Source organism: Nanorana parkeri, unplaced genomic scaffold (assembly GCF_000935625.1).
Source record: "Nanorana parkeri isolate BGI_ZX_2015 unplaced genomic scaffold, ASM93562v1 scaffold721, whole genome shotgun sequence".
Classification (NCBI taxonomy): Eukaryota; Metazoa; Chordata; class Amphibia; order Anura; family Dicroglossidae; genus Nanorana; species Nanorana parkeri.
The window spans coordinates 181,787-204,288 of NW_017306989.1; the positions used below are offsets into that span (position 1 = coordinate 181,787).

At 40.8% G+C, this 22,502-nt stretch overlaps 1 protein-coding gene across 2 annotated transcripts in view; it reads right to left on the reverse strand.

Moving 5' to 3' along the window:
- AJAP1 (adherens junctions associated protein 1) overlaps positions 1 to 9,662 on the reverse strand; it is a 176,870-nt gene extending 167,208 nt beyond the window's left edge. For both annotated transcript variants that reach the window (XM_018564082.1, XM_018564083.1), the window contains exon 1: positions 9,542 to 9,662. In XM_018564082.1, the coding sequence (XP_018419584.1) occupies positions 9,542 to 9,570 (29 nt within the window). In that variant the 5' untranslated portion in view covers positions 9,571 to 9,662. The remainder of the gene's footprint in view (positions 1 to 9,541) is intronic.
- Positions 9,663 to 22,502: the final 12,840 nt, after the last annotated feature.

A 22,502-nucleotide genomic window follows, 5' to 3' on the forward strand; every position in this document is an offset into this window, starting at 1 on the left:
TTTTTAAAAGAATACAAATAGATAGCTATATCTGAGGTTTCAATCAGATAAACGGAACCAAAAGGCAGAAAAATGCAGTTGTGCTTTTTCTAAATAGCCCATAGTGCTTTGGGAATCCATTGCCATGTATTAAATGCTTATTTAAAAAAAAAATTGTATTGTAAAATATAGTATACATAAAAAAGATATAAAACATCAGTTTAAAAATAGTATATTAGTATAGTATAAAAAATAAATTACAATGGATGCAAAACCATTACCGTTGTCCTTTAAGATTGCTTTACAGCTTAGTAATTTGTGTTAGAAATAAACTGTTAGTGTTCAGATTACAGAAATACACTGTTTATATATAGTAGATAATGTACAAGATGAGCCATAGGGGCTTAATAGATAGGATGAATAATACAAATAATAATATTAGTATTATTATTATTATACTGCATAACGGATGTTGTGATAACATGTATTTTCTCTCTTTCATAGCAGCAGACACACAAACACACAGCCCATGGCGACATATCGCCTATCTCCTCTCCTCTGTGTTTAGCTCTGAAGTATTGATAGAGATCAGTGACCTCTGTATTCCCCGCATGTTGATGAATGCTGTTGCCTTTTCCCTGCAGGAATCACATGCAATCTGAACATATTAGTACAGCAACCAGAATGTGCCCATAAGCAGCATTTATTAATAAATGGAAACTACTCCTGACAGAAACCATGCCATAGGGTAATATGGGGAGGTCACCAGCCAGCCACTGTTGACCTCTCCTTCTGAAAATGCTTGTTGCCTAGCTGTCATGCTGATCCATTGCTTTAATTCTCTATGACCTGTTCAAAGTTCACTCCGACACCTCTTGCTGAAGTGTATCAAACTGATTCACCCATTAGTTTCTTATATCCGGTGAGGACTCCTGAGACAAAGATCTAATCAACATAGTTCCAGGCTCTCCTCCCAAAGTCATGTTTTTTACTGAAATTAATCTTTTTTTTTAAAGCTGCATTCATAGTAAAATGTAATATTTACAGGGTTGTTCACAAAAGGGTGAAGAGTTTGGAGAAGACAGGAAAAGTGAACAATCTTGGACAACATAGCTGATTTGGAAATAGTCTCCAATTCAGCTCACTTTCCAGTTCAACTATGTTGTCCTAGATTGTTCACTTTTCCTGCCTTCTCCTAACTCTTCACCCTTTTGTGACTAACCCTGTAAATAATTGTAAACACCTAATACAAAAAGTAAAGTGGGACCCTTATAATTGGTACATAGACCTTACCGTTTAAGCTGGGAGATGCTATGATGGAAGTTGGTGTGAGGCTTAGTAGACATGTGCGATTTGTTTCGTTCGAATCAAAATTCGTACACATTTTCTGAAATTCAGATATTCGGACATCCGAATGTATCCGAATCCGAATTTCGTTTCCAAATTCTGAATGGGTCTGAAAACAAATTTTTGTTATGGCAACATGGGAGCCATATACAGTATATACATATAATACTAAAGCTGAGGCTCCTAGACCGGAATGGCATTCGGGATCCGAATTTCCGAGTTGCATGTATATGGCTCCCAGACCCGAATGGCATTGGGGAGCTCCCGATTGCAATTCGGAAATTCGGATCCCGAATGCCATGCGGGTCTAGGAGATTCAGTTTTAGTATTAATAGCTGTATATGGTTTTCTTTGGCATTGGCAACGAATATTTATAAACTCATCTGAAACTGAACAAAAAATTTTTGGTGGGTGTAGATTTAACCCAATCTACACCCACCACATGCTTAAATACCAACTTTGAGTGGACTGATCCTTTATTTAAAACCCAGCATAATTCAGTTCTAGGAGTTTCATGGAGCAGGCTTTGGAATGGCACGTCATTTAGACAAAGACCTTGAGTATGTGTCAGGAGGTGGAGCAATGAAAAGTTCAAGGAGAGAATTACAGCGCTCTTAGGGAGAGGGGGAGGGGTTGCTAGAGGAGAGAAGGAAGCACCATGACCAGGAGGTGGAGCAGAGACCTCACTGAGAAGTAACTGGAAGCTTAAAAGATGGAGTTGCACACACTCCAGGATGAAGCACAGGAACAAACACTGATTTGAAAAAGAAATTCCAAAAACTATTTTACCAAAAGTGCAATCAAATCAGCTCATTTAGGCTTATCAGAGATCTGCACACATGAATGGAGTAACCCTTACCAGGGTGAGTATTAAGAAGTCTTATTTGGAGCTATCATAAACATTGATTTTGAAGTCAATAACAGAAAAGGGAGGTGGAGTGCAATAACTTTTCAAATAATTGAATGCATTGAGTCAGATATGTACAAACAGAAAACAGAATAGGGTATTAACTGGAGCAAGGTGCTTGCTATGCCTGCAGCCTGGATACGTATTTCATATGGCAAACCTGTTCTCAGCATTTTCAAGTGCAGAAAGAAACTGCACAGAGTCTTCCTAAAACTAACCAGTTGTTAAACAGCAATTCCAGGCAACAGAAAGATGCCTGAGCAGCACACCGAAATATGTACCTTTTACCTTTCCTTACCATTCCTCCTGAGAAGCAGCAGTGCACCTACTGATAAGTGACTTTGCCTAGGCACTCCTGTTCTATAGTCTCATGGCAGTACAGGTGTATCTGCAGTATGAGATTATATTTAACGCTAGTGTGACTGCTAGTCTCATGTGATCTGGAGTTAGATTTGGTAAATGTCACTACTGTGCTCGCTGTTCTCCTTACTGGAGAGGAAGCTGTTCCTGAGGACGTGCAGTGCAAGGATCTCCCTACTTCTAGTTCATTCATTTTGTGGATCAGTGATTCCTCCACCTCTCTTGCTGCTTCTTCAACCTTACCCAACCATTATCAAATCACCAATTATCGAAGGGCAGCTCAAACATAAAGAAGCAAAGTCCTCTCTTCTACCAAGATGGCTGATTTTACAAAGAAACACAGTACAGAAGAATGCATTGGGAAATCAGTAACATCAGCTGCAGAGAGACCACAGGAAGCATTGGTGACTAGCACCCTGTTTGCTTTTTTTTTGCAGAGCTTTCACCTGTCAGTTCCTCTTCAAGCATTCAGTGAAATACTAATGCCATTCAGCAAACACTGAAACTGTGCAATATTTAGAAAGTTCCTTTGGTTTTCCACTATAGAATTCTTAGGGGTTTCTGCCATTTGCTGCAAAAATAAGTAAACATTGCTCTGTAGGGGGTCAGTAGAAGGGCAGTGGGAATACACTTCCTCATCCCTGTACTTCCTGTGTAACTTCCTCTCTACTTCCTACATCACCACCAATCACATTCAAATTTCTAAGGGAAGCTTGAATCTGATTGGTGACAGTAAGAATCTACTTAATGCAGACATATAAGCCCAATTACTAAAACTGGAAGTGCATCCAGTCAGGTACAAATATAATACACATATGTAATGTATAAAATAATTGAATAAAAAAGCTGTTATAAAAACACGTAATTACAAAAATACTAATTTATTTTAAAATGACTGATTTTAGATCAGATTTTCTCTATGCTAGAGACAGCAAGTAGCGTTTTCCAGCATCTCCAGCATTACCGATACCAGGGAGTGGGGTAGGGTGAGCCGATGCAGTCTTGCAAATCAATAAGAAAAATTAATTGGCATGGCTTACATGCACTTTCAATTTCCAGTAAAAATCATCAACTTACAGAGAAAATAAAAGTCCTAAACTTAAAATAAATGAACCAAGAGACCATACGATCCAATTATAGCATCTTGTAATAGATGACACATTGAGTACAGCACTTATATGACCAATAAGGGCCTCTTATGAAGCCCTGAAGCTAAACACACAACAGAGTATTTCAAGTTAAAAGCAAATACAACATATGTAGAGTAACAAAGTAACATATGGCAACCTGGTAACCGGGGGGGCTGTGTTTTTACAGCGCTGTAACTGCAACACCAGTGAAACCTTTTTTCAAAGTATATGTATCAAAAGTACCGCAAAAAAGCACAAGGGAATAAAATAGAAGAAAAAAAATGGATTAAAAAAGAAGATAAAGCATGTAAAAGAACTCCAGCCTAATTGAAAAGCAGGACACTATTTTAAAACTGAATTTGGTTTTCTTGTGGGGAGCAGCACCTGATACTCTCAGTAAAAGATTTTCTTTCATGAATAACTCCTTTGATTATAAACAAAGCAAAAGAGGGGAAACACCTTTGGCATCATGGAAGCAAATTTTGGGGGTTTTGTTTATCTATGACATGCTTAGGTGGAAGAATGGACATATACAGGGCCGGTTTCCCACAAGGCCAACCAAGGCCCGGCCTCGGGGCAGCAGGGAGTAGAGGGGCAGCAGGGATGTGGAATTCCTATTTCCCGACGCCCAGGACATGCAGTTAGTTGTTTTCTACATTTGGGCAAGCAGGGCTAAATGTACAGCAGGGAAGCCGCCGCTTGCTTTGTACAAGTGATCTCGGCGATGTCGGGGGCACATTGAGGAACCTGGCCTTGGGGCAGCAGAGAGAGTAAATCCAGCCCTGGACACATATCCTTCTACATGCTAAAAAACACAAAGTGAGACAGCGCCTATTTCTCATGCATTAACATTTATTATAAATAGTTAAAATTTGATCCAGGGTAAGAAAACTCACATGTACAATATGGAGTCATGCACTGTAAAGATATGCCATGAAAAATTAAAATTGCTCCACTGACGCCACTGGGTAGCCCGACTGCAAGGGTTACTAAAAAATTCCCTGGAGTTCAAAGACAGCCCTTGGCAATACCCGTGGTCCCTTTACCCTACAAAGCAACTTGGAAATCGCTAACCGCCAAAAATAATACTGAAAGTTAGATTTGGTCGTTGGTATATACGAAATACAGTCCAAACTTAATGCCATATAAAATTCAGAATCAAATTTACAGCTGTCAATAGATCCAAAAACCTACCAAAGGTGTGTGAGGTGCACGTGAGAGCTCTTGCTTCAGTTTACACTAGCTCACTCATTGTGTATTCAGCAATTCCACATTGCACTTTTCTACAAAAGATGTTATCAATTATCTTTCTGCATCCCTTTGTATTACTGTGCTCACCCTTGTCAGATAAAATCACTGTTAAGTGTTATTTCTTGGATATCTTCTTTACATCCCTTGCCTTCTGCATTATGGTGACTTAACACAAAGAAACCCGAGTTCAAGGAAAGTACATTCCAAAGCAGATTAAGTACATTCATTCATTTATGATTACATAGGTTGTGCGTGTGGGTGGTGAATCTGACCCAGCAATGTCCATTACAGATCAGTTAACCATCTCACATAGATACAGAATATCCACAATGCCACAATATGCCTTTATTACCACAGTAGAAAATAAAATGGATTTATATTTTTGTCAGATCTACCAAATTGCATCAAAAGTTATCGCTGGGCTTCCTGTTTGCAGCAGCTTGTACTAGTTCATTCCTCAGGAAGTCATTAAATATGTAAATATCAGGTTTTAGATACCAGCAATCTTTTGGTGGACTCAAAATAATGATAGCTGATGAGGATCACCAACTGATGGATGTCCCTTAACTAAGGAAATGAATATGGGAGCAGCCGTAATCTGACGCATTTGCACATATTCTACATCAGGGGTGGGGAACCTCTGGCCCTCCAGCTGTAGTGAAATTAGAAATCTCATGAAGAAGCAAAATTATCACAGGCACGGGCGTCCCGAGGCCGAGTATCATCCGGGGCGGATACCGGGTGAAGCCCCGTCGAAACATTATTGCGCATACGCGGCCTCTTGGTGATACCTGCCGGCGGCCATCTTGGTGATGGATGCTGGCACAGTGTCAGTCATTTTGGTGTCACCCCTCTAATGTGTCGCCCCGAAGAAGGGACCCTGAGTGGCCCCAAAATGTTGACTGTATGACGCATGTTACAATTTCATAAAAAGTGCTTTACTTCTTGCACATATCATCGAGTGCTGGTGACTTCTATTATGGACCACTCCAATGGTGTCACCCGGGTGCAGGCTGCACCGCTCGCACCCCCCTTTTGACACCACTGGCCACAGGCATGACTCTCACAGACAGATGCATCATGGGATTTGTAGTTTCAATCACAGCTAGAGGGCCAGAGGTTCCACCACCCCTGTTCTACAGGGTCCCCCGTCCCCTCTTAAAATCTCACCTGTCCCTGATCCAGTAATCTATCACCAAAGAGCTGCGCAGTCAATATCCCACTGAACTGGGGACTAGTGAGTATGAGCGGTGATTACAGAAATATGTAAAACGTTGAGCTGTGTCTAGGACACACATTCAGCCAGCTGACTGGACAGTGAATGAGAAACAACAAATCAATGAGACTCTCCCTAAGCTTTCACCTCCTGTACGCATGTTGCAAGTGTTAGATTGACAACTACAGAGTCCTTTTTGGTTAGGAAGGCTGATTTTCCCCCTACCGGTCTCTATTATTGTGTAGGGAATACAGGAATTTGCTATAACGACTAGACATGTGCGATTCGTTTCGTTCCGAATCGAAATTCGGACGAATTTTCGGAAATTCGGACATTCGGATGTATACGAATTCCGAATTACAGACATAACGAATGCAAACGAATCCGAATTTCCATTTCCGAAATTCGGTAGCGTTCGTACGAACGTTCGTTTCGTTTTCTGTTCTTATTCGTTTCTTATTCGTTTCGTTCGTTGGAGCAAAGTGACATTAGAGAAGGAGAAAAATATTTGTTCCCCCTCAAATGTCACTTTTGCTGCAAACGAACGAAACGAATAAGAAACTAATAAGAAACGAATAAGAACAGAAAACGAAACGAACGTTCGTACTAGCGCTACCGAATTTCGTCCGAATCCGAATTCCGAATCCGAATTGACTTTCACAACCGAATCCTGAAAAACGAAATAACACAAATCCGAATTTAAAACGAAACTAAACAAATTTTTTGGCAGTGCACATGTCTAATAACGACACATTGGGGTAACTACTGCGTACAAGCTTTGTTTAGAAAAATGCATGCTGTGATTTTTTTTATGAATAGAGAACTGGATTGCTGTGATAAGTGTTGATACCTTTCCTGTTTAGCTGTAAACACAGACACCTTTGTTGGTGCTCATTCCTGCAGAATTCCAAGATTCCTATTAACATTACAGAAAACCTTTCCCAAAAGAAATGTGGGGGTTGCATGGCCATTGTGCTGATCCTCTGGCTTCAATACAAGCCACTGACTCGAATCAAGTATGCAGATAAGGGAAGTCACAATAACGTCATAAGTCCTTATCTGCATACTTGTTTTGGGTTAGCGAATCAGCATAAAGGAGCTAACAAGCCTCCATGCGTGATAGCCAGGCAATTGGCATCTGCAGAGTTTGAAGTCAAAAGCTTTTCTCATAAAAAAGATTCCTTTGAAATGTACATCAGGAAAAAAAAAAAAAAACAAGCAGTACGTCTCTGTAATAGATACACATATCCCCATTTGTTATCAGTTTAAAGAAACCGCAAGTACAGAAAATACTTGTATTTCTGGTAATGATGTACCAGAAATCCACTCAGATCCTACAGGACATCACACAGGATGTTTGTGGACTGAATGGTGACAGCCCTGCCCATTGTCTTTCGCTAAACTGCTAGATCACGGCCCTTTTTCTCATCTCCACAACATAATGGATCTGTAGTCTAAGATAAGAACTGAAAGGCTAATAAGGCTTTGTAGAACACAGGAAGTGTATAGAGGACACAGGACAGCTCTGAAATACAGATTTTTTTTTTGATTTTTTTTTTTATACTTATTGGTATAGTTACCAAAAGAGAAGTTTATTGTTAGGGCGTCCATACACTTTAACCCCAAAATACACCATTTTAATTAGTTTAGAGTTTGTTTCACTACTTTCTAGTTTTTTACACATTTTTAATGTGATCTCCCACAGACCTCTAATTAATCTGCCAGGAATAGTTGTCTCTTTATGATAAATGATTATTCTGTATGTATCTGCAGAACTTATGTAGCCAGTGTATACTTGTGAACTTATTTTGTAGTAAAATTTACGCCCAAAGTTCTTTTTTTATCCATAAATTGGCCTTATCACAAAAAATAAAATAAAATAAAAAATATAAAATTAAATAAAAATGTTATATGATCACAGTTGTGTTATTTTTCGGATATATGCAAATATGCAAAAAGATAATGTGTGATGCATCTACCAGAAAATCACAATGTTTCCTTTCTCTTTAACCTGCTTCTATAACAATCGACAGTTGCTCACTGTAGACCACATTTATCATTCTATTCAAATGAATTGATTAATTATGTCCATTGCAACCTATCTCAGCCTGCAAACAAAACAAAAAAAAGCCAATTTGATTTACCAGCAAACCTCATTTGTTCCCCGCATTTAGTGGCACACAACAGAAGCTGCTTCATATTATTACCATATACAAAAGCACCCAAAAAAATGTATCACAAAGGCAAACCTATACATTTGGTGCACATTGCATTGTGTCTCTATTGCTGGAGTCTACCGCCCCCTGGCGGTCAAAGGATGTAACACATGATTGTTTCAACTTTACTAAAATCAGCCATATAGTATCAAATGAATATCATCAGCAAGATAATTCTTCTCTATATTTGTAAATATTTATGATCACAAACCCAAACTGTGCTTACTTTCTCAGGGAGAGTTTAACAATGATATAGCAGGTATGTTTAATTTTTGTAGTGTAAAATGCATACATTATACCCCAAAACTTCACAGATAATTGCAGAAAGAAAGACAAATGGATACTTCTCTTGCAATAAAACGTATGAAGAAAAGAAAAACAAACTCTTTAACTCACAATAATGACTAGATGACCTATTATTATCAACAAAGCAGCTGCAATGCAAATGCTTGTGCTTTGAGAATAATAGAATAAGCATGCATGCCCTATGCAATTGCATCACATGACATAAAACATGATTTTGACCTATTTGCTTTTTTGTTGTTGTTGTCTACAACACTATCCACACAGGGCACTTTCAGGATGTATGCCACAGGTACCTATTGCAAAGAAAGAAAAAAAAAACATGTTGCCCCTCACCTTGGAGGAACACGTCTATATAATGAATACATCCAGCGCACAAACTGTCACAAAAGGCTAGCAGGCAATCACAGCATTACTAATCCACTTTGCATTCTTGGCAACTTGTGTCTAAGCCAGAGGTCAAGACAACTTTAGATACAAGTCTGTCCTCTTTTGTTTCCCCCACCTGAAGTCTGAGCTGGATTTTTTTTATCTTTGCATAATGGCATTAGTTAATAGCCAACGCACGTCCACTTTATACCCTTGTGGTGCCAGCGGGGCAAGGCAACTTGCTCTTGGCAATGAAGAGGTTAATAATCCATTAACGTTTTATATGCAGCATAATGCATTCGCTGTGTTAAAAAAAAAAAAAAAAATCAAGCAATATTTTGCAGATATTACAGCTTCCTAAGTGGCAACTAGTAACCATGCACAACAAGCATTGCATAATATCAAATGGCAAATAGATTCTTTTAGGGAACTGGGGAAGTGGGGGTGTCAAGGTTCTCCTTACCTTATTCCTAATAGCTGTTTAATCCACATGGTCACGTTTGAAATGGATCAAATCTTCATGCACTTAGCCATCTGTGCAGCTCCGAAACTGGGTAACAGGGTATAAAATTGACAACAGAAAAAAAAAATAAAAAATATATATACAGGAAGAGGGGGAAGATATAGAGGCGAAGCAAAGATATTCCTTTGGAGATCTGAAGGTTTCTTGCTCTTGGTTTCTTGTTTCTTTAGCTGTTTGGATAGAGAGAAGTAGCATCTGCGTGCACAATAGACATTCCTGCATAGATAGGTTATTGTAACATGGTCAAAGCTGTGCAGAAGTGGCTTGGCTTGGCCAAGGGATGAGTGACGGACAGCAGTTGGCAGATGAGGACCAGGAGGGACAACCGGGAGTGAGGAAGCCTCATGGGGTCTTGCTAGAGCTTTTGGTCCTCAGATGCTCCTCTACCAACAGGGAGGCAAGCGAGGCAGCCAGATCCCTTTAAACTGCATGTAAAAGACAGCAGAGAGGATGAACAGCAACCTCCACAAGAGGGATGGAGTTGTTTTTTTTTTTCTTTTGCAGGAGCAGACAAGTTGTGGACGCAGGCAAAGGACTTGCAGGCGCCGATCCTCAGTCCAGCTTTCCTCTGTGGATCATACGAGCCTCATTTTTAAGCTGCGAAAGAGAAGAAGAGCAGAGCAACCATGGGTGGAAGCGTCGTACAGACAGAGCCACACGGTGCAATGACAGTGAGTGGGATGCACTATTTGCACTCACTAGCTTATTGGGCAAGGAATCATTATAATCTTGCTAGAGTGCAATGAGAACACCGCTAAGCACTGGTAGCTGGATGTGATTGCAATAGTGTGCAAGGCATGTAGACTTAACCCTTTGACTGCCAAAGCCCAGTGTCTCTGTGGTGTAAAAAAAAAAAGCTAGTTGTTTCATATCTAAAAAAAAAAAAATCTGCTGGTCCTCACCTGATCACCCAGTTGCAGTGATGACCTTCCTATATCTGACTGCTACTCTTTAGTTTCTGGCCACCAATAACCCTGACCTCTTATCTCCTCCCTGACTTGGGTGGCCAATCCCCTATCAGTGACTAATTTGTTCTTGCTGAGTCCCAGATCAGCCACCTTGGCTGGCTGTCCTGGGCACATCACTCCATGCACCGCCCCCTCCGCACAGTCAGCTACAGAGCCAGCGAAAAGTCACAGCTGCCTTTAAACGGGCTCTAGTGCAGCCCAGGCAGATGTGTGTCCTGCAGCTCCGCTGGATAGGGAGCAGCCAATTATCAGCAAGAGGCCATTGTCTGCAGCATTTAAAGGGAATGTGTTGTGTTTTACCATTTGATTTATTTATGCCTAAGGAGGGGCAGAGTTGAGTGTTTTAATTTCCCTAAAATTTCAGGCACAATGCGGCGGAATAATTCGCCATTTTGCCCAAATGCATTGGAATTGAAGGCAAAATTAAGGTGGCTTTTGTTGTTTTTTAGCAGTGTTCTCAATACAGGATTATAATGATGTATTGATCTACGGTCTAATAGGCTGTGTTCCTGGACCCTAAAACTTAAAGTGGCACTAAACTCAGGGGTTACATCTTAAAAATGCATTCAGGTACCTTAAAAGAGAACTATGGGGTAACCTTTTTATCCATTCGTTTTCTTTAGGGTCATGGGAGGACATATACCAACGTCCTCCTATGACTCAAAGCGCAGTATATAGCGAGCTATATAGTTAGAGTGCCGCAGCTGGGACAGATCCTGACTATATATCGAGATTCACCCAGCTGGCTGATTAACAGTGGGATCTGCCTATCTAGAGGCAGAGCCCTCTGTGCCCGCCCCCTTCACGTCCGTTCCTCTAGTTAGCGCTGGAGGATTGGAGAGGGAAGGGGGCCGTGACTGACAGTGACCGATCTCTGCAGGGAGATGATCTGGAAGTGAGCGGGTGACGGTATGTGTTCACTCACCTCCCGATCTATGGAGCCGACGTGACAGAATCAACATCGGCTCCAACTATGAGGATGAGTCAACATAACTCACCTTATAGTTCTCCTTTAACTATTAACAAAAACTTACCTTATTTTATCACTCGGCTGTAGATCTTGTTTTGGTGTTGACACTGTCCTTCCTTCTGGAGGGGGGCTACTTCTTTTGTTCCCCATGGTCCCTGTGTGTGTTGTAAAGTAGTCACTGCTCCAAGCTCACTCTTGTGTTTGACTATAATAGCAAGTACAAAGTAGTAAACTAAACATGAGATTGTAGTCCATCACAGGAGTGAGCTCGGAGCGGTGACTACTTTACAACACACACAGGGACCATGGGGAACAAAAGTAGCCCCCCTCCAGAAGGAAGGACAGTGTCAGCACCAATTCAGAGAAGATTTGAGGATCTACAGCCGAGTGATACACAAATAAGATACATTTTTGTTAATAGTTATGGTACTTGAATACATTTTTAAGATTTAACTCCTGAGTTTAGTGTCATTTTAAGGTTCACACTGGGTATGTTGAGCTGAGCTGATCAACACAAGCTCAACAATTGTTTTCTCATTGCCCTGTTCACACCATAAGGGTGCGTTGCATAAAAATGCAGCATGTCTGTATTTTTACAGAGCGCAATGCTCAGTACAACATCATGCAATGCAGTGCATAGAGTTGAATGAAGTGTCATTTTGTAACACTTCAATGAGCTTAAAATAAAAAATTAAGCAGGGTAATGCATTGTAACATTGCATTACACTGTCCCTACAAAACACACACCAACCTGCACACATTAAAGGGAGTGGGCTGCTGTGAATGACCCCCAAGTCTTTTTTTTTAATTTAGTATTAAGGATGGAACTTTTTTCCCCATTTACCTCTACAGAACTAAGAGCAGTGCCCATCACTGGTAGTGCATCGCTCTCACTGTCATTGCAATGCATGGCTCTGTCTATGTGACCATCCAGATGATTGCATTTCTTCTCTTTTGGGCTTTAAATGGTTCCTGGAGCTTCTTTCTGCATTTCAGCAAAATCAACTTCCTTTACCCCTTTTGTATGTACTAGCAAAGGTGTGCATGTTAGTTGAGCAGGTTAAATACTGAATACCTTAAATACATTGTATAAGACAGTGCACATAGTGCAGCCATTCATGGTACTCGGTGAGCCATTTCACTGGTTGGTCAGCGGAGAAGAATGTGATTGCTGTGGCAATCAGTGGAGAAGTGCATAGGTACAGTCGAGGTCAGTAGAACTGTGCATGGGTGCAATGGTATTCATTGAAGAAGTGAGAGATGTAGTATTTTTTTAGGAATACAGATATGGCACTTTGAACCTAACTATGTTATATTTACCTCTTTACTCCTTTCAGACTAGAAAGTGACAAGTGTGAGTCTGGTACTGCAAGGTTCCAGGTAGCTGGTTCACAACTGTGCTGAGATTTTAAACCTAGAATATACACTTGAAACATGGGATTTCTGTTTACAGACACACACATGACCCAAAGGAGGGTCGTGACACCTCTCCTAGTAGAGATCATGTCATCTAGATGGTCAAATTGCAGGAGTGGTCAGCAAATGCAGAACTAGTGCTAGACTTTCTCATAATGTATAATACATAGAAAAAAGCATTGGGGCAAGCCTTGATATGTAAGTAACAATCTGTTAAACAGTCCACCTAAAAGCTAGATCTACATTTGTTTGGCTGCAGGAGCAGTCAGCTAATGCTGAGCTTTTTTATGAGATGATTGAGTATGCATTAGCAGACACTGAAGAATGGAAGCACCCTGTATTAAATGCTTATTTATAAAATAAAATAGTTAAAAAAATCTGCTTAGAAATGTTGAAAATATAGTTTACCTTTAAGGGGATGGTCCTCTTCCTGTAAAAATGCTTTTAACAAGCACATGCATTAAATTAGGGAGATGTGTGCAGATTTGTATTGCAGGTGTGATACTTTACCTCTTCAAGTTCACAGTAACTGAATACAATGATATTATTCTGATTTAAAGGGTAACTCCAGTTTAAAAAAAATAAACAACCTCATCTGCACAGATCTCCACTCAATAATTGCAAATATTATGCTCATCTGTGCATGTAATATTTTGTATAGGGCAGCCATGGGCAGTGCCTTAGGGCACTCAGATCATACATGCAGCTGGTCTGGGATGTCCTTGGGCAACCTTTCAATTGACAACAGTGTGCAATGTGTAGATACCGAGTGGTTTAGAGTAAGAGCTTGGTTTTTAATTTCCAACTATATTTTGCACACCTCTCAAAGTCCAATGTAATTAAACAGACGTTTAAAAAATGTCCTTACACAATAACAGCATGCAGAGTTAAATGATGTACAGCAGATCCTGGCAGCCAATTAGAAAGCACCATCTATTATTTGCCTGACTACGGTAAGCGGCTGAAAGCTAATTTATTGATGGTTGGCAATGCCTACCCATCACTGTTCTTTCCACTCTAGCGCGTTCACCTTAATTCATCCCTTTGTGTTTATTCCGATGATGCAAAGATGCAGAATATTATTATTCCATGTCAACTTTGCCTTGGTCTCAGAAGAATGACTTTTACAATTGAAAACAATTGTTTCCAGTCAATTTGTCACTTTGTTAATTTGGTTAGGTGTTATGCTACATGGGTGTGTATACAATTTAGAGTACAGTCTTAAAAGTCTAAACCCATGCTGCTTTTCATAAATGGAAACTGAAACCAAACTTTTTTTTAACCCGTCAGTGCATCGAGAGTGCTGCTGCATTGGAACCTCTCATTGGAGTCATCAACTGGCTTCCATTTTACATGGCCCCATATCTTAGCCCTAATGAAGGGGTATTTTTTTGCGCCCACAAAACATGTAACCTTATTTCTTACCACTGATGAAGGGGAATTTGTGAGCTCCCAAAATGTGTTGGGTTTCCTTTTATGTGTCTGATGTATATAATTCTTACTGGACTTGTTGAAACTTTGTGGCACTCTCATCCTGTCAATGTTCTACAGACCACTCTAGGGGATTCTTTGTGATACCCCAGATGACAGTGAGCTGCCTCAAAACAGCTAGAGTGACTACTTATTTCTCATCCACTGTGGGGTCCAATGCTCCACCATCACATACTTGGCTTCTTATATGTCTTGCAGGGCTATCCCTATAATGAGACAGCCTGAAGCAGTTGCCTGAGGCAGTATCTCATTGGGTCAAAAACCTCCACCGTGCTGGCCAGACCATCTCAGGTTGCTAAGAGCTAGAAACCTGTGATGCTCTGGTCGGCATCCACCCAGCTCACTGACTTCATTAATTGCCAGGAGGGAGCTGAGTGAGGTGCCCTGGCCTGCGCCCTACCCAGCTCTTGGCAACTAGTGACATCAGTGAGCTAAGCGGGACTGTGGAGGATTTGCTCTCTCTGCTGCCCCAATGCCAGGTTCTTCAATGCGCCCCCCTGTATGCAGGCTGCATACAAGTGCTCTCGGCAACATCACCAAGATCATGTGTGCAAAACAAGCAGCAGGTTCCCTGCTGTACATTTAGCTCTGCTTGCCCAAAGCAGGGCTAAATGTAGAAAACAACGACCAACCCGGCGCCCAGAACTGCATGTCCATCGGGAGATAGGACTTCCAAACCCGTGCTGCCCTGAAGCCGGGCCTCGGTTGGCCTTGTGGGAAATCTGGCCCTGCCCCCAGCCCCCCACTAGTAATGAGCAGACACCGTCAGCACCATCGTTTGGAAAAGAGCATCCACCGCCAGCATAAAAATGAGCAACCACTGCCAGCACCCCCAAGGAAATGAGTATAAAGTGCAGGCATAGGTATAATTCCCTGCTATGTTCTTGACCACCTAGGAGTTGTGGGTGTTCCCGCATTATATGCTCCAGCTCCTCCTGCTGCATTCTCCTTGATATAAAATAAATAATCGAGCTGGAAGAGATGAGGCTCCTTATAATGGCTACAGGAGGTGTGCAGACCCGAGCACACAGCAGAGATATCTCACCAATAGAGTCCCCGATGTAAGAAATTGTTGAGAGATTGGCCTGGCCCTCTCCCACCTTGTGAGCCTCCTCATTGGTCAGTAAGCCCAGCTATCGCATTAGAAGATTCCCATCTGCCTTTAAACACCTTCCACTCATTTACCAGCTAGTTGATCGAGTTGTTGTTATGCAACATTTCTGTTGGAGGAAACCTCAAAATAAAAAATAGTGCAGAGAAGAATTGAGAAAAAATATATATATTTTTCCTTTTTTTTATAATGTAACTCTGTGGTATATCATCTAAAATTCAGCCTGGGCAGCTGGGACTTCCTCGCTCGGAGTCTTTTGGAAAATGTTGTTGTGCAGTGAGACCCAGAAACAAGCCAAGCAAAACACAATGAGTGGGAGAGCCAGTGAGACAAGCCAAGAATGACAGACAGCAAATCGATTTCCACATACTGCAATCATATATGGTTCAGTATAGACATGCTTTAATGCCATGTACAGTCTTTTCAATTCATATCAATGTGAAAGAGATCAGATTGATGTGAATAGTCTTCATCAATGTGTGTCATTGTTGTAACATTATTGTGTCCATGTATAAATATGTAATTATATAAGGACATGGGGGAAGCCATATTTGCTCCTTACATATGCAGCCTCTTCTTCTTGCTTTGTGGTGCTGCACAAGAGCTTACAACTGCTTTTTACCATGCTAAGGCTTTACATTGCTAAGCCGGATGGGAAGGACAACCAACAACTCGAATTCAGCAGGAATTTGCCAACATTTGAGCTTAACCACCTGACAACAAAGCACTGCCTGTGTAGCTGGTAAATCATCAGTTGTTAATCAGAGATATCTGAGTGACTGCCTGTAATAAAGAGTGCCCTCTAGTGGCCAGTCTACAAATATCTTTATTTAATACGGTGCCAAAAATACGGAAGAGCAAGCATAGGAACATTTAAAACTAACATAATTTTTTACATATTTTTTTATAATGTAACTCTGTGGTATAAAATCTAAAATTCAGCCTGGGCAGCTGGGACTTCCTCGCTCGGAGTCTTTTGGAAAATGTTGTTGTGCAGTGAGACCCAGAAACAAGCCAAGCAAAACACAATGAGTGGGAGAGCCAGTGAGACAAGCCAAGGCTGACAGACAGCAAATTTCCACATACTGCAATCATATATGGTTCAGTATAGACATGTACAGTCTTTTCAGTTGTTTGTTAATATCAATGTGAAAGAGATCAGCTTGATGTGAATAGTCTTCATCAATGTGTGTCATTGTTTTTAAATTATTGTGTCCATGTATAAATATGTAATTATATAAGGACATGGGGGAAGCCATATTTGCTCCTTACATATGCAGCCTCTTCTTCTTGCTTTGTGGTGGTATACAGGAGCTTTCTACCGCTTTTTACAATGCTAAGGCTTCAAAAGTGTTATCCTGGGTGGTGCCGGCAGGGCCGCCAACAACTCGATTTCAGCAGGCATTAGCCAAAAATTGAGCTTAACCACCTGACAACAAAGCACTGCCTGTGTAGCTGGTATATCATGAGTTGTTAACCAGAGACATCTGAGTGACTGCCTGTAAAAAAGAGCTCCCTCTAGTGGCCAGTCTACAAATATCTTTTTTTTAATATAATGCCAAACATACGGCAGAGCGAGCATAGGAACATTTAAAACCTACATTTTTTTTTTATAAAGCACAACGCCACGATTGAGGAACCCCCTTCTCTAGTCATCCCTTTCTTTCTGCCTGAACCCCAAACTTATATACAGCAAACATACCTTTAATCCAGCGGTAGCTCATGTAGTTACATAATAGGCTCCAATTTTTAGTTCAGACCTACAGGATGATGTATCTTTAAAAAATAAGTCAATGCAACTGGACTTGCTGTAGTTTTGCTGTATTTTTCTTGAAGACGTTTCACTGGTCATCCAACCAGCTTTCTCAATTCAGAATGACTTGTACAAAAAATGTACGGTGCAGCATCTTCCTTTAACTAAAATTAAATTTGATGTCATTTTCTGAAACACAGTTTGGATGGACAGAACCACAAAATACAATATCGGCGAAAATATTCTTAATTCTTATTTTGTTTACTTGATTAAGGTCCAGCAATATATTTCCGAAGGCAATGCTGGTTAATTTAATTTAAAAAATGCATCACAGTCATGGAAGATGAATATTGTAAAAGTATGAGCTGTGCATTTATATAAGAAGTTTGTTGTCACCTCTGCTATCAGAGAGCAGAGCGCTTAGCTTTTATTAGAAGCGACAAACAGCAACCTGAAATCAGAACCTTACTTCCAGAAAAAAAAGTTTGCGAGCAGGCAGCTTTTTTTATACATAAACATACCATGGGTTCTATTTATAAACTATCTGCAGGGCCCTTCACCCTGCAAATATCTGTGAACATTTGATCTGTGTAGATACATGCCAAAGCAAATGTTTTTATTTTCACATTTGTTATATTATTATGTAATACCGCATTATGACCACTAAATGGTGCTGATAAGCATTAAAAAAACATTTATTTTCTATGCTCATCATCACCATCTAGTGGTCATATTGTGGTATTATGTGAAAAAAAATCAAAAATACATTGCCTTGAAAAAAAAAAAACACAGAAGAATGTTTCCTTTTGACATATATCTGCACAGAATGAACATTCACGGATATTCACAGGGTGAGCAGCCCTGAAAATTGTTTATAATTAGACCCCTATGTCTCTCCTGCAATTAAACCTTCTTAACTGCCTGCTCACAAAGAATACACACTGAGCTGAACATGCGCAGTTCAGTGTACATTCTCGGCATACCAAGATGTATTTAATCCTGTGAGCCAGAAATTGGTCATGAAGGCAAATATTTTCTTTATTTATTTTTATGACATATATTTATTTTTTAACATTACTGTTGGGGCTTCGTGGAAATATTGGGGGTCTAAACACACCCCTGATATTTCCCTTTATTGTATCAATCTAATAGTCAGGCAAGTAGAATTTTTAAAAGGAGTTCAGTAAAGTCAGCCTATGTATTTTCTTAGTCTAAGCTTCCTTATACAGACTGTAGAACCAGTATATATGACCCTTATAATCGCACCAGCATACAATGCCTCCACTGATCAGTACTAACAAGTCCAAGTCATCTAAAGGTCATTTATTGACTGCCCCCGTGGCAGAAAGCTTGTGGGAGCTGTCAGCATTCGTTTTAACGGGAATGTTAAATATTCATTTTGATGAATGTCTTTGTCCTTATAATGGACATTGCCATGAACGTTATATCGTTTTGCTGATGGGTGAGCTGGAGGCTTTCCGTCTTCCTATTTTTATGGCTAGAAAGGGGCATTGTTGGCTAGCAGCACATAAGAAGCTGAGCGCATTCAATGCTCGTCCAATTAAAAAAGTGGCTGCACTACAATGGTGTGCCACAAAGTAGTTGTTTTCAACTTTTATGAACTTAAAGCAGAACTGTAACATGAAAAACGCACAATACCAGTGTGAATGTGCCACACTATATATAGTCATGGGAAAAAATATTGGCACCCCTGAATTTCTATCAGATAATGTACCACTTCCAGCAAAAAATTGTTGCAGTTACAAATGTTTCGGCATTCTCACGTTTATTTCTTTTGTTTGTATTGGTCAAGGACGTCCCGAGGCCGGGTGTCACCCAGGAGCGGAGACCGGGGGACACCCCGCCATGACGTCATTGCGCATGCACGGCTATCTAATTGAGAGAGGAGGGGAGGTATGAGGGCGGGATGAGGTATGCTTCCGGGTCCCCTCCTCTCTCCTGAAACTGTCGGGCTCTCGGTCCATGACCGAGTGCCCGACTTTTCAAGGTTGGTGACACCAAAATGAATGTCAGTCATTTTGGTGTCACCCCTCTAATGGTGGCATCCGGGTGCGGGCCGCACCCCCCGCACCACCCTTGTGACGCCACTGGTATTGCTATGACAAAAAAAGTGGCGAAGAATAAAAGCCAAACCTGACACATTGCACGCAAAACTCCAAAAAATGAACTGGACAAAATTATTGGTACCCTCAATTAATATTTGGTAGCACAGCCCTTGGAAAAAATAACTGAAATCAATGGCTTCCTGTAACCATCAATGAGTTTCTTACAGCTCTGTACAGGAATTTTGGACCACTCTTCTTTCGCCAACTGCTCCAGGTCTCTCGGACTGGAAGGGTTCCTTTTCCCAACTTCTGTTTTGAGATCTCTCCTCAGGTGCTATATGGGCTTTATCTGGACTCATTGCTGGCCAGTCCAGTACTCTCCAGCGCTTTAAAACCATTTCTGGGTGCTTTTTGACGTGTGCTTTGGGTCCCAATCCTGCAGTAAGACCCATGACTTCTGACGGAGACCCAACTTTCTGACACTGGGCCCTACATTGCACCCCAGAGATCTTTGGTAGTCTTCAGATTTCATAATGCCATGCACACAGTCCGGACATCCAGTGCCTGAAGAAGCAAAGCAACCCCAAAACATCAGTGACCCCCCCACCATGTGTGACTGTAGGGATTGTATGTTTTTCTTTAAAGGCCTCATTTCTTTTTCTGAAACCAGTAGAATAAGGGGCTGCGCCAAAAAGCTGTCATTTTGTTTCGTCTGTCCACAGCACATTCTCCCAAAAGGATTTTGGCTTCCTCAGGTAAGTTTTGGCTTTTTATGTTTCTGTGTCAGCAGTGGGGTCCTCCTGGGTCTCCTACCATAGTGTCCCTTTTCATTCAGATGGCGACGAACAGTGCCACAGTTGGCTAACACAATTGTACCTGTGCCTGAAGGTCAGCTTGAATTTGTCTGGAAGTTGAGCGAGCGTATTTATCCACCATTCCAACAATCCTTTGTTGCAATCATTGACCAATTGTTCTCTTTCCTCCACGTCCAAGGAGATTAGCTACAGTGCCATGGGCTGTATACTTCTTGACAATGTTGCGTACAGTGGACACAGGAACATTAAGATCTCTGGAGATGGACTTGTAACCTTGAGATTGCCCATGCTTTTATAAAAACACTTGGAATACAATTATTTCTTGCAATGTGGAGGTGGTGCCAATAATTTTGTCCAGTCCAATTTTGGAGTTTTGCGTGGCATGTGTCAGGTTTGGCTTTTTTTCCTCCACTTTTTTGTGTCATACCAATACAAACAAAAGAAATAAACATGAGAATGCCGAAACATTTGTAATTGCAACAATTTTCTGTGCAAAGTGGTGCATTATCTGACAGAAATGCAGGGGTGCCAATATTTTTGGCCATTACTGTGGAAAGATGTGCTATATATCTTTTAGATTGTAAGCCCTCATGGGCAGGGCCCTCCTTACCATATTGCCTTGAATTGTATTGTGGTTGTAGTGATTGTAATGTCTTCCTTATATTGTAAAGCACTGTACAAACTGTTGGCGCTATATATACTGTATATAAGAGCCGCCCCTGCTGCTTCCCATGTTAGTAGTCACTAGTAAGGTTTAGATCTGCTTTAGAAGTTTGAATGTAATTGGTGATATAGGAAGCAGGGAGACACGGAGATACACAGCACAAACTTCAGAAAGTATACGCCCGGTGACCTTGTGAGGTTCTCTCTGAAATATTGCTACAGAGGTTTACATAGAATACAGATTACGGTCAATTAAAGTTACATTAAAGTAAAAAAAAAATTCCCCTCCCCCATGTAAATGTTAGCACTTACCTTAAATGAGGTCTCTTATTCTGATCTTCCTCTTCTTTCCTGATGTTTTCATCTGTCCCTCCAGCGGTGCGGCGGCGATCCAGCGCTGACTGCTCTGTCCCACCGATCCAGTGGTGTCTGCATGCGTGTGCACGCGTCCATTGACTTACCTTGCGTCTCTGTTCGTCTCCTGGCCAAGAATCGGAACTGCGCATGTGCCCGCCCCAAGATCCTTTGCGGCCATACGATCACTTCCTGATTCTCGCCGCGGGAGCGAGCATCGATAACGAGGTAAGTCAAAACTAGTTAAAGCGTTTTTTTTTTTTTAAACTTCCTGCCTATATCTACTGCTTGCTAGCAGTAGATATACTGTAGGCAAAAAAAACGGAGGGTTTAGAACCCCTTTAAATATATGTTCTGACTGAGTTGAGCATCAGTGCGGTGTTTGTCACATAAAACTGGTAACTCACCGATTGTTTGCCATATATCATTGAATTGGTGAAAATATCCAGATCATCTTAATAAAAAGGCAAAGTTGTGGGATATGGTATTTGTCTGCAAACGTTGAAGGGAAACCCATCATCTTGATAAATGAACAGTTGAGAAACAAGAATAATTGATAACTTTAATTACAATATACACAGATTCAATTAATTTACTCGCTGATCCCGGTATCAACGTCTAACAGAAAGTGCAAAGCCAATATAAAACTTATTTGTAGATCTGTTTGATGGACCTCTCCTGGGAGAGAAAATATAATTAAACTAAAAGTGCCAAGATATCTTGGTGTTATGATAAGCAAGTCTTTAGAATTATCTGCAGAGGATCTTGTTCCACGGTCTAATATCTTGCCTAGTCCATAGAAGAGACAAATGGGAGCACATGTCAAGTCAAACATTAATAAGCATGAGGTGTGATTAAAGAGACTATCTGGGATTGCTAGGAGGAAAGGCTGAGCTGGAAAATTAGCAGTCATTAGGACGAGGCCCTCGGGGGACAACTGTAATAGTGGTGATGTCATTTTACGTAACAGTCAGTCATTATAACATCTCAACTTGCAGATTGTGCCAGAAGGGCAGAGCAAATAAACGCACCTCAAGATATACAGCAGCCTGGCCTGCAGGAATTTACAGGAATTATTTAGTAAGCAACTGATTGTCTCTGTACATGTATTCTTTTAGGTAGCTTAGGTAGATATTAAAGGTTTTCCATGCTTTGCATCAAATATTAAAGGAAATGGGCAATGGTTTTATATGTAGGAGCATTGAATGGAAAGTAATGCCTCATATCTATTACTTGTGGCTGGAGGGGGATATTTTGAAGCTAAACTCCAGCTAAAAACAATTTTAAAAAAATA